This window comes from Myotis nattereri (genome assembly GCF_964212035.1).
Source record: "Myotis nattereri genome assembly, chromosome: Y".
NCBI lineage: Eukaryota > Metazoa > Chordata > Mammalia > Chiroptera > Vespertilionidae > Myotis > Myotis nattereri.
This window is the reverse complement of record NC_138094.1, coordinates 3,935,244-3,950,516: the sequence shown is the minus strand read 5'-3', so window position 1 is coordinate 3,950,516 and position 15,273 is coordinate 3,935,244. Positions and strand designations below refer to the sequence as shown.

Below are 15,273 nucleotides of genomic sequence, written 5' to 3'. Positions count from 1 at the left end.
CTTTTCTAATAAATGCCTGATATCTAACACGCATATACAAAAGATCTAAAATATTGTCCTGTAACAGTAGCTTTAAACTAGCAATGAATGGTAAAAGATTTTGATAATAATGAGATGCTGTTTAAATAAATAAAACATCTTTACCTCCTCTCTCAGTGTGTATTGTTCAATGAGCCTCTTCAGCTTCTCTCCTAGTTCAATGTTCTCCTGACGAAGTTTGGTGTTGTGTATGTCATGTTGTTCCAGCTGTGTTTGAATTTCGTTTAAAGTAAACTGGAAATGTGATGTTGCTTTTTTACGACTTTCTTCTTCTTCTCTTGCCTGCTGCATATTTTCTTCCTTATCATCCAAAATAATTTGTTAATAGTGTTAAACCTATAGATAAAATGCTCACACAAAAGATGTTATTGCTATGTGGGTTAATGTTACTTCTGAGCTACTATTCCTTCTTCTGACTAGAAAGCTCTTAAGAGCACTGAGACTGTTCTAAGTAATTATCAGACAGATAAAACTGCTCTGATCTACACTAATAAAAGACAAACATGCAAACTGACCATACCTTCACTATGCCTTAAGCCATGCCCACCAGCCAATCAGAGTAACTATATGCAAATTAACCCAAACAAGATGGCAGCCGGCAACCATGAAGCTGGAGCGAGCAGGAGGCTTGAGTGCTCCAGTGATGGAGGAAGCCAAGCTTCCACCCTGCCATGGCCAGCTCTGAGCTCCACTGAAGGCAACAAAGTTTCAATTATAGAAGATAAATAAATCCCAAATACCTGCTGTGAGCCGGCCGTGACCACGGAGCTGGAGCGAGCAGGAGGCTTGGTTGCTCCAGTGATGGAGAAAGCCAAGCTTCCTGCCTGCCACGGCCGGCGATGAGCTCCACTGAAGGCAATAAAGTTTCAATTATAGAAGGTAAATAAATCCCAGAATAAAAAAATAAAAAAAGGAGAGGCTGGGAGCTTCCATCGCGGGGGGGCTTGGCCAGCCTGAAAACGGCCCTCAGCCCCTCACCCAGCCTTGCCAGGCACCCCAGTGGACCCCCCACCCTAAAGGGGTGTGGCCAGCCTGAAAACAGCCATCAGCCACTCACCCAGGCTGGCCAAACCTCCATGGGGTGAGGGTCCCCACTGTGGTGGGCTTGACCAGCCTGCAAACAGCCATAAGCCCCTCATCCAGGCTGGCCAGGCACCCCAGTGGGGACCCCCACCCTGAAGGGGGTGTGACCAGCCTGCAAACACGCATCAGCCCCTCACCCAGGCTGGCCAGGCACCCCAGCAGGACCCCCACCCTGATCCGGGACACCCTTCAGGGCAAACCAGCCGGCCCCCACCCGTGCCCCAGGCCTCTATCCTATATAATAAAAGGGTACTATGCAAACTGACCCTAACAGCAGAAGGACTGGGAATGACTGGTTACTATGACACATACTGACCATTAGGGGGCAAACACTCAATGCAGGAGCTGCCCCCTGGTGGTCAGTGCGCTCCCACAGGGGGAGCTCTGCTCAGCCACAAGCCAGGCTGATGGCTGCCAGTACAGCGGTGGTGGTGGGAGCCTCTCCCGCCTCCTCAGCAGCTCTAAGGATGTCCAACTGCAGCTTAGGCCTGCTCCCCGCTGGCAAGTGGACATCCCTCTGAGGGCTGTCGGGCTGCCAGAGGGATGTCTGACTGCGAGCTTGGGCCTGATCCTCAAGGGAGCAGGCCTAAGCCGGCAGGTGGACATCCTCTGAGGTTCCCAGACTGCAAGAGGGCATAGGCAGGGCTGAGGGCCCCGCCCCCCCGCCCCCCCGCCCCCCGGGTGCACAAATTTTTGTGTACCAGGCCTCTAGTATAAAATAAGTGTTATCTGACCATCTAGACATTCACTGCACTAAAGTAATAGGAGTTCTCCATAGTCAGCTCTTCTCCATAGGCCGGGCTAAGGGACCAGCTTGAAGAGATATTCTTTCCAGATTATAGACCTTACCATTCTAGTCAAAATGCTGACTTGTTATGTGAAAAAAATGAAACAACTACACAACCTACTTTAATACATCAAAATCCAAGATTTCATAAGCAAGAAAACACAAAACTCCTATACCTGATGAAGATTCATTTCACGAATTGTCCTCTAATCTAGATCCTTGGGGACTTGCTGCAACAGAGTAATCTGACATCTCACTTAATTTAATCTTACTCCAACTGTACATTCTTACCTATTTCTAAAGGCAGACATGTCCCCATTATATGGATTCTTTCTAGCACTTCTGCTCTTTTCTTTTGTCTTCTCATTGACACATATTTTGATTGCTGCTGCCTCTTCCTTTATAAATAGCCAAGGTATAACTCTGAAATATTTAGCAAATAGCTGAAGAAGGCCTGAGAGCATAAAACAAACTAATACATTACCATCTGTAGTATTTCTCTACCTCCTACTTTCTTGTTTCAAACTCATTTTCATTCAAACCTACTGCTAGTACCTCATTTCAAGTAGCCATTTCATTCCTTATTCAAGGAGGACATGGTAATCAACTACATTGATGGTCAGCAGAGCATGTGGTGACCTTGAGCTTTTAAACTGAAGGACTATGTGTAAACATCCCTAAAGAGAAAAGTAGATTCCTTTAATGAAATGAGATACATTCAGGAGCTCTTCCTTGAAACCCAAATCAAAAGTTGGATAGAAAGAGTGAGTCTTCAAATTTACAATGACCTCAGCAGTAGCCCAACCAAACTAAAAGCAGGGTAGTGTATCTTTGAGGACCCCAAAAAGCCCTCTGTTCAGAAACTTTGTCCACCAGAGCAAGTGTACTTAGTTCAATCACCAGTTATTATTACACTAGAGGTCTAATGCACAAAATTCATGCAAGAGTAGGCTTTCTTTCCCCTAGCTGCTGGCACTGGCTTCCCTCGGCGACCACAAGGCACCTGGGACCCGGGTTTCCCTTGCAGCCCTGGCTTCATCTAGTCTAGTTAGGATATTAGACTTTTATTAGTATAGATTATTATAGACTAGAGGACCGGTACACGAAATTCATGCGGGGGAGGGGTGTCCCTCAATCCGGCCTGCACCCTATGCAATCTGGGACCCCTTGGGGGATGTCCGACAAACCAAAATGTGGTACGTTTTACAAAATAACTGGCAGTTGGACAACCCTCTCATAATCCGGGACCACTGGCTCCTAAACCGGCAGTTGGACATCGCCCTCACAATCCAGAACTGCTGGCTCCTAACCACTTGCCTGCCTTGATTGCCCCTAACCGCTTCTGCCTGTCAACCTGATCACCTCCTCACTGCTCCCCTGCTGGCCTGATCACCCCTAACTGCCCTCCTCTGCCGGCCTTATCGCCCCCCAACAGCCTTCCCATTGGCCCGCTCACCCCCAACGGCCCTCCCTTGCTGGCCTGGTCACTTCCAACTGGCCTCCCCTGCCGGCCTGGTTGCCCCCAACTGCCCTCCCCTTCTGGCCTGATCGCCCACACTGCCCTTCCCTGCCGGCCATCTTGTGGCGACCATCTTGTGACAGCATCACACGAGGGCGTGACACCACCTAGGCTTTTATTATATAGGATGTAAGGCTCACTACTGCAAAACAAGCAAGGGTTTACTTTAAATAGATATTCATTGATTTTAAATCAGCCTAAGTACCTCCTAAAAAACAAACAAATAAATAAATAAACCATCTAACCTTTAATGTCTTGTTGTAACGCTGAAGTTCCCTGCAGAGAGACTCTAGCTTGCTTCTTGCCAAGACAGCCTTGTTATGTTCACTCTGCAAGTGAACTTTCTCTTTCACGATCTGGGATTGCTTCTTCTGTAGAACCTTCATTTGTTTCTGAACATTCCAACTCTCCTCCAGCTAAAAAACAAGCACACTTAGAATTTACAAATTACAGTAAGAACCTTTGAGTTCCAAGTGAAAGAATTCCAGTCACGAAACCTTTTATTCAGTTGTGAAAGCCAGTATACAAAAATAAGTGTATGAAGAAAACCAATCTCAATGCGTACTTTTAAAACATTAAAAACAAATATTTTTTAAAAAAACTTCTCATGCATTAATACCACCTAGTTTTACTTTTGTATACGAACATACAAATGTAAGCAGCACTCTGGAGTCTTTGTAAGTGAGGAAGCCAATTTTATAGTTAGAGCAAATTATTCTATTTTACACTAACAGATAAAATAGTAGCCTTGCTGACAGTTCGATAAAGCTTTCACGAAGAATAAATGACAAGAGCAAGAGATAGCTAAGAAACCTATCAAGCAACAACATATTTATGCCTATTAAAAACATCTCTATTAAAACTGATGACATGGGTAAGAAGAGTCAAAATATAACGAGAAGAAAACTAGACCTTTGTCAGTAAGCGTACAATACAGTATACAGATAATGATTCCTAATGTATAACTGAAATTTATATTAACCATTGTCACCTCAATAAATTAATAATTTTGCTTTTCTATTTTATCATAAACCACAAGCACAGCACATTTAAACTGGTTTAGGTTCTGCACAAATAATCTGTAACTCAATCTCTTTCTTTCCACCTCCAAATATTCTTGTATACCTATTTTAACTGTACTCTTTAATGGTAATAGTAATAACAAATTGCTGGTGTTGTAGCTAAGAAGTGACTGTCCTATTTCACTAAATTACACTTATTTTACTAGGTACTGAAAATTCAGCTAATAAACATTAATGATATAAAAGTCATCAAAAGAGCTCCAGAGATGGATACATACACAAGGAAGTTATAGATATGTAAGAATGGCTTTTTTCTCTAATAAATAAAAGGCATAGTCATCTGCTTCAAAAGAAAGAGGATAAAATGAGGTTAAGGGTTTATAATTAATGAAAAAGGCAACTAATACTGTGGGGTTTTTATAACAGTGTATCCCTCATGAGAGAGTCAGAAACAAGAGGCTAAAGTGACATCATGGAAGGTAGCAGAGTAGAAAGGCCAGGAATCTGTCTCCAAAGCATGACAATAATTGTACTTGCAGAAACTGTCTGATATAAATATTTTGGAACTCTGAAGTCCTTTCAAAGGCTTGGGCCTTCCAGAAAAATGGTTGGCCAGTAAATAGTGGTAAATTTTGGTTCATCTTCAGTCAACGGTGCTATAGCAGGTCCTCATTCTTCTACTCCACAGCCAGCCCTGTAATAGATAGCCATACTAATACTTCTGAAGTTTCTTTTCACTTTACTGACTTTTCCATTATAATCATATACTGTTTTTTTTGTTTGTTTTTTTACTTTGTCCCTATCTTCCTTTAGCTCTTTGGAAATTTTAAATATAACTAATTTAAAAGTCTTTGATAATTCTACCACCTGAACAAAATGTCTTCTTCTTGGACAGTTTCTATTGATTTTATGTTTTTCCTTTGAAAGAGTCATATTTTTCTATTTCATCATATGCCTTAATGTTGTTGTTTTTTTTGTTACTGAAAAATGGGTCATTTCAATTTTTTAATGTAATTCTTGATATTAGATTATCTTCCTTGAACATGTTTTGTTTTCTTGTTTTTGTGGAGTATCTCTGTTTTGGAGATTAGCCTAAGATGTAAACTTAAAGTCTTGTTAGGTTTACTTTGTTCCTAGGCTTTGCATGCTAACTTTCTAAATTTCAGTGGATACGTAGATATTTTTAAATGTCCCAGTACATAAATATTTGGCTCCCCAAAACGAAAAAAAACAGTACAAATAAAGGGAAAATAATAAACTTGGGTCTGTTTCCTCAAACCTCTGCATGCTTTTCACACAGAGGCAGCAACAATGGTAGCCCATTTTCATATCTGCATCTTCAGGATGAGATATGTTAATTAGCATTCAGAACACAGATTACCTGATATTCAGAGGACTGTCTTTATTGTTTTCCCTGATTTCTTGACTGCTTTGATTCTAATGAGCAATAGGAACTTGTATTTATGAAACAGTTTTTGGCCAGATAACACCCAGGGCACTGCATAGATAGCAGACTGAAATTCACTCTCAGTCTTTCAATAAAAGGGGTCTTTTTGCTTGTCTTAGAGCATCAGCCTGAGGGCCAGCTTTCTAGTTTGGCATATATAGAGAAACCTATGAAGGGAACAGAGGCCAGTGATCTACATCTTTCTGTTCAACCAATGACTTGTATCAGGGCACCAATATAGCTGAGAGAGCAGCTTGTGCACTTATTTAGCACTCTGATTTTTGTGGTTGCCTTCCAGGGGATACCTCTTGATTGCCTAACTCTGAAGGCCAGTAGAGCTTACACTTGTAGCTCCCATGAGATGGTAGAAATGGAAAAACAGCTGTTAGGTCACGAAAGGAGGGACGCATGAGACTAGAATGGTGAAGGATTACAAATTTATTTGATCATCCCAACATCAGGTGGCTGAATCTGGATGGCTCCAGCACCCAGTGACTGGAGTCAGCGGCTTTTAAAGGACTTTTTGTGGGATTTTTCTGGGCAGAGACTTTTTTATGCATAGCCAGAGGGGAGATAATGGAATGTGGTCACCACAAGTGAAATGTGCTCTCAGCAAAGGGAATGTCCATAGTGAAATGACATGAAGAGCCAGTTCCCGGGGGAGAGGTATCAATTCAACTGCTTGATCAAATCTAACATTCCAGCCTTTTTGTTTTATAAAATAGGGATGAAGGTCATATCTTCTGTTATTAATTTCTGCTGAGGTGGGACGTCAAGATCACAGGGAATGGACTTTGATAGTAGTGGGCTGGACAAGAAGTGCCACAGCAGAGTTTCCCCGGTCCTGTTGAGTGACTTGGGAAGTAAAAGCTGGTCCTGAGGCTGCCACAGAGTCAAATGTCTAGTTTTGCTGCTTTTTTTTTTCTTTTCTTTTTTTGCCTGGAGCTGAAATACAACTGAGACCTACATGTTATCTTTAGGGCGGATAGATTAGGGGTCTCAGTTGCTTGACTAGTAATATTAAAGGGAAAAATAGACTACCCTGGGGGTGAGGTTCTTGTTTTCCCAGACTTGCCCCTTGCTGGGCATCCACAGGTTAAACTCCCTATGGCAGTTCCAACCCCTGCTGTTATGTCCAGGGTTACTAGAAGAGGGATTATCTAGACTCCTACAGGGACAGGTAAAGACTGATTATTGGGGGCTACATCTACAGTTGGTGAGAGATGAGAGTACAGGTTCCTGTCCTCTGATGGGGAAACAAATGTGTTTTTCTTACACTAATCTTTCTTATCTCCTCCTAAAGGCAATATGCTCTGGTATTTCTGGATAATCATAGTTTTTTATCTTTCTAATGATCCTCATTTTGTCTTTTTTATGAGTGCTGCTGGGACCTGAGACTAGTATGGGGAGGAGAACTCTTCTGCCCTTGCTGGGACACAGAAGCACCATAAAATTACTGCTTCCTGCACAGTAAAGGAAGAAATGAAGCTAAGGCTAATCTTTTACTATTACTGAACGCTCTTAAACTTGACCACTCTCAGGTCTACACCCTGCCTCTTGAGGATCTCCTAAGCCCTCACTACCTCTCTCAAACCCTCAATGTAATTCATCTCCTCCTTAACTGGACCAATCCTGGGCTGGCTAAGGACTGCTGGCTCTGTCTTCCCCTCTCATCTGCAAGCTACACAGCAGACCCCACCTCCCTGTACGCATGGTCTGATTCTATTCTGTCCTTCCATTATAAAGTTCATGGAGGACCTCCATTTCAACTTATGTACCTCAATGAACTCTATGACTTCCAAATCACAGAGATGACAAAAGGAACACTTACAGGCAGGGCCATTCAGCTGCTCCAGAAACTTATCTAAATGATATAACACCACACCGATCCAACAAGGTTCCTATCTTTGGACTGGTAACCACTAACACTGCCTTAGCATTTCAGTCACCCCTTTGCATTAGAAGGAAACTCCCTGAAGGAAATGCTTTGGAACATCTTGATCAACCTCTCTGCCACTTTACTCTTGACCTAAAACCTGCTTCTAATTGGGCTCATTATGTTGTCACCCAAACAGCTCCTTTTCAGAACCCTGTTCAATTTTCAGCAGGGCCCACCATTTTGGCAGCCTTCCCAACCCCGATACCTCTCAGTTCTGCTCAGGCTGACCCGACACCTGCTCAAGGTTTCATCCACGGCAGGGTTGCACAACGAACCGACAGACCTAAGGCCATTGCTTCCCTTCCCATGGGCTCACACAGTCTAAATTCTGGGTAGAAACTGACAGGAAATTTATTTGCTTTGAAAACACCACCTCTGGGGCTACACAAAATAATCCTCAAGGCCCATTTTAGCCCCTTACAGGGGCAATCTTTGCAGGAACTCTCTGTCTGGCAACAGAATAGCAAGCTCACACACCTCCTTACCATTGAGAATACCTTCTGTCTGGAGACCCAGGGAATTTTCTTCCTCTGTGGCACCATTACCTATCTCTGTCTACCTGCCAAATGGACTGGGACCTGTACTCTGGTTTATGTAGCCCCCAAAACAGACATTGCCCCAACAATCAGCCTTTGCCTGTCCCAGTAACACACCATATCCAATACAAAAGAGCAGTCCAGCTAATCCCTCTCTTTATAAAACTTGGCATTACAGCAGGGCTTAGTACTGGAATAGGGGGACTGGCAACTTCCCTCTCCTACTATCAGAGCCTATCCAAAGACCTTGCTGACAGCTTAGAAGAAATAGCCCAAAGTATTGTTGCAGTACAGGATCAGATTGACTGTCAGCTGTTACTCTCCAGAATTGAAGAGTACTAGACTTCTAACAGCAGAAAAAGGGGGATTATGTATGTTACTTGAGGAAGAGTGCTGTTTTTATGCCAACCAGTCTGGTATTATAAGGGATGGGGCCAAGAAACTAGCTGATTGAGCTTCAAAAATAAGACAGGATTTGTCTGAGATCTAGGCTGCATGGGAGGGGGAGGGAGGGTAGGGAGTCTAGAAATGGCTCCTTCCAATGACAGGACTGCTGTTAGTTCTACTCATAGCCATAACGTTAGGACCAAGTCTTCTAAATCTGTTAACTCGCTTTATCTCATCTTGCCTAGGTGCCTTTAAACTTTAGATGGTCCTACAAACTAGAATTACCTACAAACTCCTCCAAGAGGAAGAAATGGGATGCTAACCCCTTGATCATCACCCCTTTTCAGCAGGAAGCAGCTAAGAGCGGTCATCATCCCTGTTCACCATAACATCCCATAGTCGTTGTACCACAAGACTAAGAGAAGCTTGTGGAACAAGGGGGGGGGGGGTATGAGAAGGCTAAAAGGGGCTAATCCAACATAAGCCTGATATTTGGGGGGGCTAGCAATCTGAATCTGTGCCAGCAAGCCCAGTGTACATTCTTAACTTATAATTAAGTCACTGCCTCTTTCCCAGAAACCGATCTTGCAGAACCTGTTATCTAAATGCTCACATTTCACAGAGGCCATAATGATGAATAAATAGTGCACAGCCCTGGGGAGGAGTGGGTTCTTTTTTTTTTTTAAATATATTTTATTGATTTTTTACAGAGAGGAAGGGAGAGAGATAGAGAGTTAGAAACATCGGTGAGAGAGAAACATCGATAAGCTGCCTCCTGCACATCTCCTACTGGGGACGTGCCTGCAACCCAGGTACATGCCCTTGACCGGAATCGAACCCGGGACCTTTCAGTCTGCAGGCCGACACTCTATCCACTGAGCCAAACCGGTTTCGGCGGGAGTGGGTTCTTAATGCTGGTGCCAGGCCAGACCATCAGATATGGTCTCAAGACCCCCAACACCTGGGGCCTTTTTGCAAAACCTGCGAAAATACCAGAAGCATAATCCATATTTACGGGACAAAGACCTCAGAAAGATATAAAAGAGAAGCTCCCTGCCTGTTACTTTACTCAGATTTAGGAAGTTATTGCGCTCAGTCCGCTAGCATAATAAACAGTGTAACTCCTTTTCTCTAAAAGACCATTGCTTGGTTTTTCTCTGGTCTTCTGCAACAGCATGAGGGAAGGGAGCAGGAAAAGCATGGCTTGGTTTTAAGAGAAAGGAGGCTTTGCTCAGAGCCAGGAAATTCAGAGCACAATCTGGCCCAGAGGCTCCAGTCCTGGAATTGAGGAAGAAAAGTTATGGAACTAAATGAAGTGTAGCTCATACCCTCCTGTGGCACAATTTGTGCCACCCCCAAAGAAGTCTTTTTCAATGTTTCCCAAGTCTCAGTGACCCCATCCCATCCTGTCTTGCTTAGCTTGGGGACAGCTGCATACACCCAAACTGAACTGGTGGTGTGCTCCAGCTGAAGGAGCTAAAGTTGCAGACTCTGGCAGAGATTGAATGGTATAGCTTGAAAGTAGGGGTAATGCTTTGTTAAGTGCTGAACCACACTGGCCCCAAATAGGGACACACTCACCCCATCTGCTCAAACTGGTCATCCTGATCCACCAAGCCTGAAGCCTGAGGAAGTTCAGGCAACATCAAGGGAAGCAGATTAACAGACCTCAGGTGGATGCCCACCTCAGGGAGCCTTGGTCTTTAATTGATCTTATCCCAGCTCAGGGCTCCAGGAACACAGGCATTTACACAGATGGGTCTCTCACAGTCCAGTAAATGCAGACACAACACTGAACAGTGTGGAAGCTCCAGACAGGTAGCCTAAACTGGTACAGATTATTTTCAGACATGAAACCCACCCAAGTGGACTCAAAACCAACACAACCAATGGTGGGCTTTAGAAAACACTAGAGTGCAACCCAACTAACCAAAAAAGTGAAACACTCAAAAGAAAAATCTGGCAGGCATCAGACCCTGCTAGGAAAAATTCCACCTCAGGAGCAGGCCCTGAACAACATTTCACAAGGTTTACCCTTATAGCCACACAGTCTGAAGGGTTAACTCCACCCATGAAAGGCCAAGAGCACTCATTGAGATGCAACTTTAAGTGCAATACATAATTCACAAGAAATATTCCTGGAGGATGGAGCATTGGTGATTTGGAAGATTGTACCACTGAGCCCAACAAGACACCAAGAATGTACCAGCACATCACCTTGCTTTGCAGTGGTCAGGTTGAGCCTCATAGTCAGCCAGCCTAACAGTCGATCCCAACAACGAACAGGTCCACTGAAAAAAACACAATTACAACAGGAGTGCCTACATAACCCACAACAAGAACATTCCTGAAGCATCCAACTCAGGAGAACTGGGTCACTGTGTTCATGGGAAACTTACTACATAAGATCACCAACATAGACTGGGAGTTATACAATACGTACAAGCAAAATCCACAGACAACTAAAATAAGGCAACAAAGAAACAAAGCCCTAAAAAAAGGGAATGGAGAAAATATGACAAACCTACAGCTAACACCATATTCAATGGGCAAAAACTAAAACCATTTCCCTAAGAACAGGAACAAAACAAGGTTGCCACTTTCACCACTCCTGTTTGACAGAGTACTGGAAGCGCAAGCCATAGCAATTAGACAAGAAGAAGAAATAAAAGGCATCCAAATTGAAAAAGAAGTAAAATTGTCATTTTCATAAATGACATGATATTGTGGATAGAAAACCCTAAAGACTGCATTAACAAACTACTAGAATTAATAAATGAATTCGGCAATGTAGCAGGATACAAATTTAACACCCACAAATCTAAGGTTTTTTTATATACCAAAAATTAACTCACAGAAAGAGAAACTAAAAAAAAAAAAAAAAAATCCTTTACCATTGCAACAACAAAAAAAATAAGACACCTAGGAATAAAAGTAACTATGGAGGTAAAAGACCTGTACTCAGAAAACTACAGAATTTTGAAAAAAATAGAGGACGACATAAATAATGGAAGAATATACCATGTTCATGGATTGGTAGAATCAATATCATTAAAATGTCCATACTACCCAAAGTAATCTATAGATTCAATGCAATCCCCATTAAAATAACAACAGTATATTTCAAAGACCTAGAACAAACAAACTCTCCAAGAATTCATCTGGCATAAAAAAAGACCAAGAATATCTGCAGCAATATTGAGAAAGAACCACCAAGTTGGAGGGATCACAATACCAGATATCAAGCTATATTACAAAGCCATTGTTCTCAAAGCTGCCTGGTACTGGCACAAGAACAGACATATAGACCAATGGAACAGAACAGAGAACCCAGAATCCACCCAAGCTATAGTACTCAATTAATATTTGACAAAGAAGGCAAGAGTTACAATGGGGTCCAGACAGTCTCTCAAATAAATGGTGCTGGGAAAACTGGAGAGATACATGCCAAAAAAAAAAAAAAATGAAACTAGACCACCAACTTACATGATACAAAAAAAAACCCCAAAACTCAAATGGATAAAAACTTAAAGATAAGAGGGAAAACCATAAAAATCTTAGAAGATGTTATAGGCAGCAAAATAGGAGACACTTGTCATAGCAATATATTAACAATACAGCTCCTAGAACAATGGAAACTAAGAAAAAAAATAAACAAATGGGACTACATCAAAATAAAAAGCTCCTGAACAGCAAAAGAAACCATCAACAAAACAAGAAAGCCCACTGCATGGGAGAACATATTTGCCAATGTTATTGATAAGGGTTTAATCTTCAAAATTTACAGGAAACTCATACAACTCAAGAAAAGGAAGATAAACAATTCCATCAAAAATGGGCAAAGGGCCGAAACCGGTTTGGCTCAGTGGATAGAGCATCAGCCTGCGGACTGAAGGGTCCCAGGTTCGATTCCGGTCAAGGGCATGTACCTGGGTTGCGGGCACATCCCCAGTGGGAGATGTGCAGGAGGCAGCTGATAGATGTTTCTCTCTCATTGATGTTTCTAACTCTCTATCTCTCTCCCTTCCTCTCTGTAAAAAATCAATAAAATATATTTTTTTTAAAAAATGGACAAAGGGAGAAAAAGATGGTGGCTGGCAGCACAGAGGTGAGAGATAGGAAGTGAGTGAGAGAGGGGATGAAAGGAGAGTGTGTGGATGTGTGTGATGTGTGTGTGTGTGTGTGTGTGTGTGTGTGTGTGAGTGAGGGATAGTTAAATCCATCAAGAGCAGCAGAGGCTGGCAGACCAGGCTCTTGGGACAGGGAGAGACTACCACCACTGCGGGCACTCACCAGACTGCGGGACACAGGCATCAACATTCCCGTGTTTCCAGCGCGCAGACTTCCAGGGCACACCATTCCATAGGCAGCTTTTGGATGAAGCTGTGAAACCCTGCTGGGTGTGATTTTGAAGTGACAATGGTGCGCTGCTCCGCAGTAGAAATTCTGAATTCCCTCTTTCTGAATAACTGCCCACAGACAATCAGCTGTGCATCTTTAGCGCCAGTGCCCCTCACAGTGCGTTAGAGCTCTATGCTGGCAAAATCACCACCACAGAAGCGCATTTCCAATGAGCAGGCACCCAGAGCTCATCTATCCAAAGCGCTCTCCTGGGAGTCGCTGAGAGCCCCAGCTGGGTGCAATCTGGGATGTACAGGGACACACTCCCCCCAGTATAGAAATTCTGAATTCACTCACCCTGGATACATGCCCACAGACACCTCAATTGCATGATTTCAGTGCCAGGGCCCTTGAGAGTGCTTCAGTATGCCACGTTGGAAAACGCACCACTAGTGCCCCTGTGAACTGCCCGGGGAGTGCATGCCTATCCACCACAAGGACAGCAGCAAAAACTGAGTCTGCCCACCCCACGGCTTCAGAATTCTGGACACTACAGTTGCATGCTTTTCCAGTGCCACTGAGAGTCCCCGCTGGCCACGTGCGACTTCAACCAAGGGCACAAGGAAGCAAAAATTTGGACACCCTCTCCACGGCTGCTGCTGACTTCTAGACACTGCATTTGAGCATTTCCAACTTACACGCCTACATCAACAGAACCGAAAAAGCTCAAGTAGGGAGCTAGGCTAGATTATAAAGCCCAGGAGACTTGAGAGATCACACCAGTAGCACCATCCCCAAAAGAACCTGGGTAGCAAAGCAATCGGATCTACAATTAAAACATTACAGCAAAACATGGAAAGGCAAAAAAACAATCCCCAAAGGAAAAAAAAATAAGAATCACCGGAGGAGGAGGAGAAGGAAGAAAATGGCGGAGGTTTAGACAGACGTGTCCCTGCCTTGTCCCGGAGCAGATAAGGGCGGGTAGCTGAAACGGGTAGCATACAGCCCAAATAAGCAGAGGAGATTCAGCTGAGAGACAGTCTGCAGCCAGGAAAGACAGACAAATCCTAGATAAAGGGAAAGGTTAGAGGCTGAGGCTGAAACATCTCCAGGTGCGCCTGCACAGTCGCGGAGACCGTGCCAACTTGGGTGACTGTCACTGGCATCCAGAGACCAGCTACTAACCCAGCAACAACAGCTTTCAAGCAGCACGACTACGTGAACTCAGAGGAACCCTGCTTTACCCACAGAAAGGTTAGACTTTCCCCAAAGGTGCAGTTTGCAGTTTAGGTTGGAGAGTGGAATGCGCAGAGGGGGTGGGGACTCTGCGCCCAAAGACCGCAGCCATTGGAGCCAGCTTGACCCACAAGTGTGGAAGGGCACCCCCAGGGCTGCTGGCAGAAGGGAACGCTATAAATAAGCCCACAGTTGTACGGGACACAAATGGGCAGCCTCAGATTACGCCAGTTTGCCGGCTACTCGGTGCCAGGAGCCAGAGCGCGCGCAGAGACTTCGCGTAGATTTGGAAGGTGAAGCGTTGCGAGTTCGCACAACTTCCCAGGCTCTTAAATCTGTGCGTTTGATTGTTGAACCCAGTGCAAGGGACTACCTAGTCACAGAGCTTGTAAGGGAAGGCTGTTTTGGGGGATCCTGGGAAACAGAGCGGGGATTGACTGCTGGGAAACCAGCTCCGGGCGGAGGACATTCCAAACCAGCTTCCGGTACAATAGAGAACACCTGGTCAGAGAGGTCCTATACCCTCAGAGGTCAATCCCGAATCACTGCCACCCAGAGGCAGAGCCACGAACTGACTCTTCTGTAAATACAGATAAGGGCTGTCTGGGAAACCAATACAGCCTGCCTTAAAATCAGGACTGTGGCTTACAACACGGAGGAACAGTGTATCAGAGGGAAATTCAACATTCTCCTGAATACCTGCCTGGTGTGCCAAAATGAGGAGCAGAAGATCTGAAGCACCTTCATTACAGACCATTTTTTTTTAATTATTTTTTTAAATTATTGTTTCACCTCTTAACTAAGAAACCATTTATTTTCTTTTTTTCATCACCTGATTTTACCCTTTTAATTACTACATTTTTATTTTTAACCAGTATTATTACTGCTGCCATTTTACCATTTTTTTTTAAGTGTCATTTTATTTTCTCTTTATTTT

General features: G+C 43.7%; 1 protein-coding gene across 4 annotated transcripts in view; it reads right to left on the bottom strand.

Moving 5' to 3' along the window:
* LOC308512479 (gamma-taxilin-like) overlaps positions 1–15,273 on the bottom strand; it is a 131,922-nt gene that overhangs the window by 27,347 nt on the left and 89,302 nt on the right. For all 4 annotated transcript variants that reach the window (XM_081082211.1, XM_081082209.1, XM_081082210.1 and 1 more), the window contains 2 exons: positions 3,674–3,844; positions 145–339 (listed from right to left, as the gene is read on the bottom strand). In XM_081082211.1, coding sequence (XP_080938337.1) covers positions 145–339; positions 3,674–3,844 — 366 coding nt within the window. The remainder of the gene's footprint in view (positions 1–144; positions 340–3,673; positions 3,845–15,273) is intronic.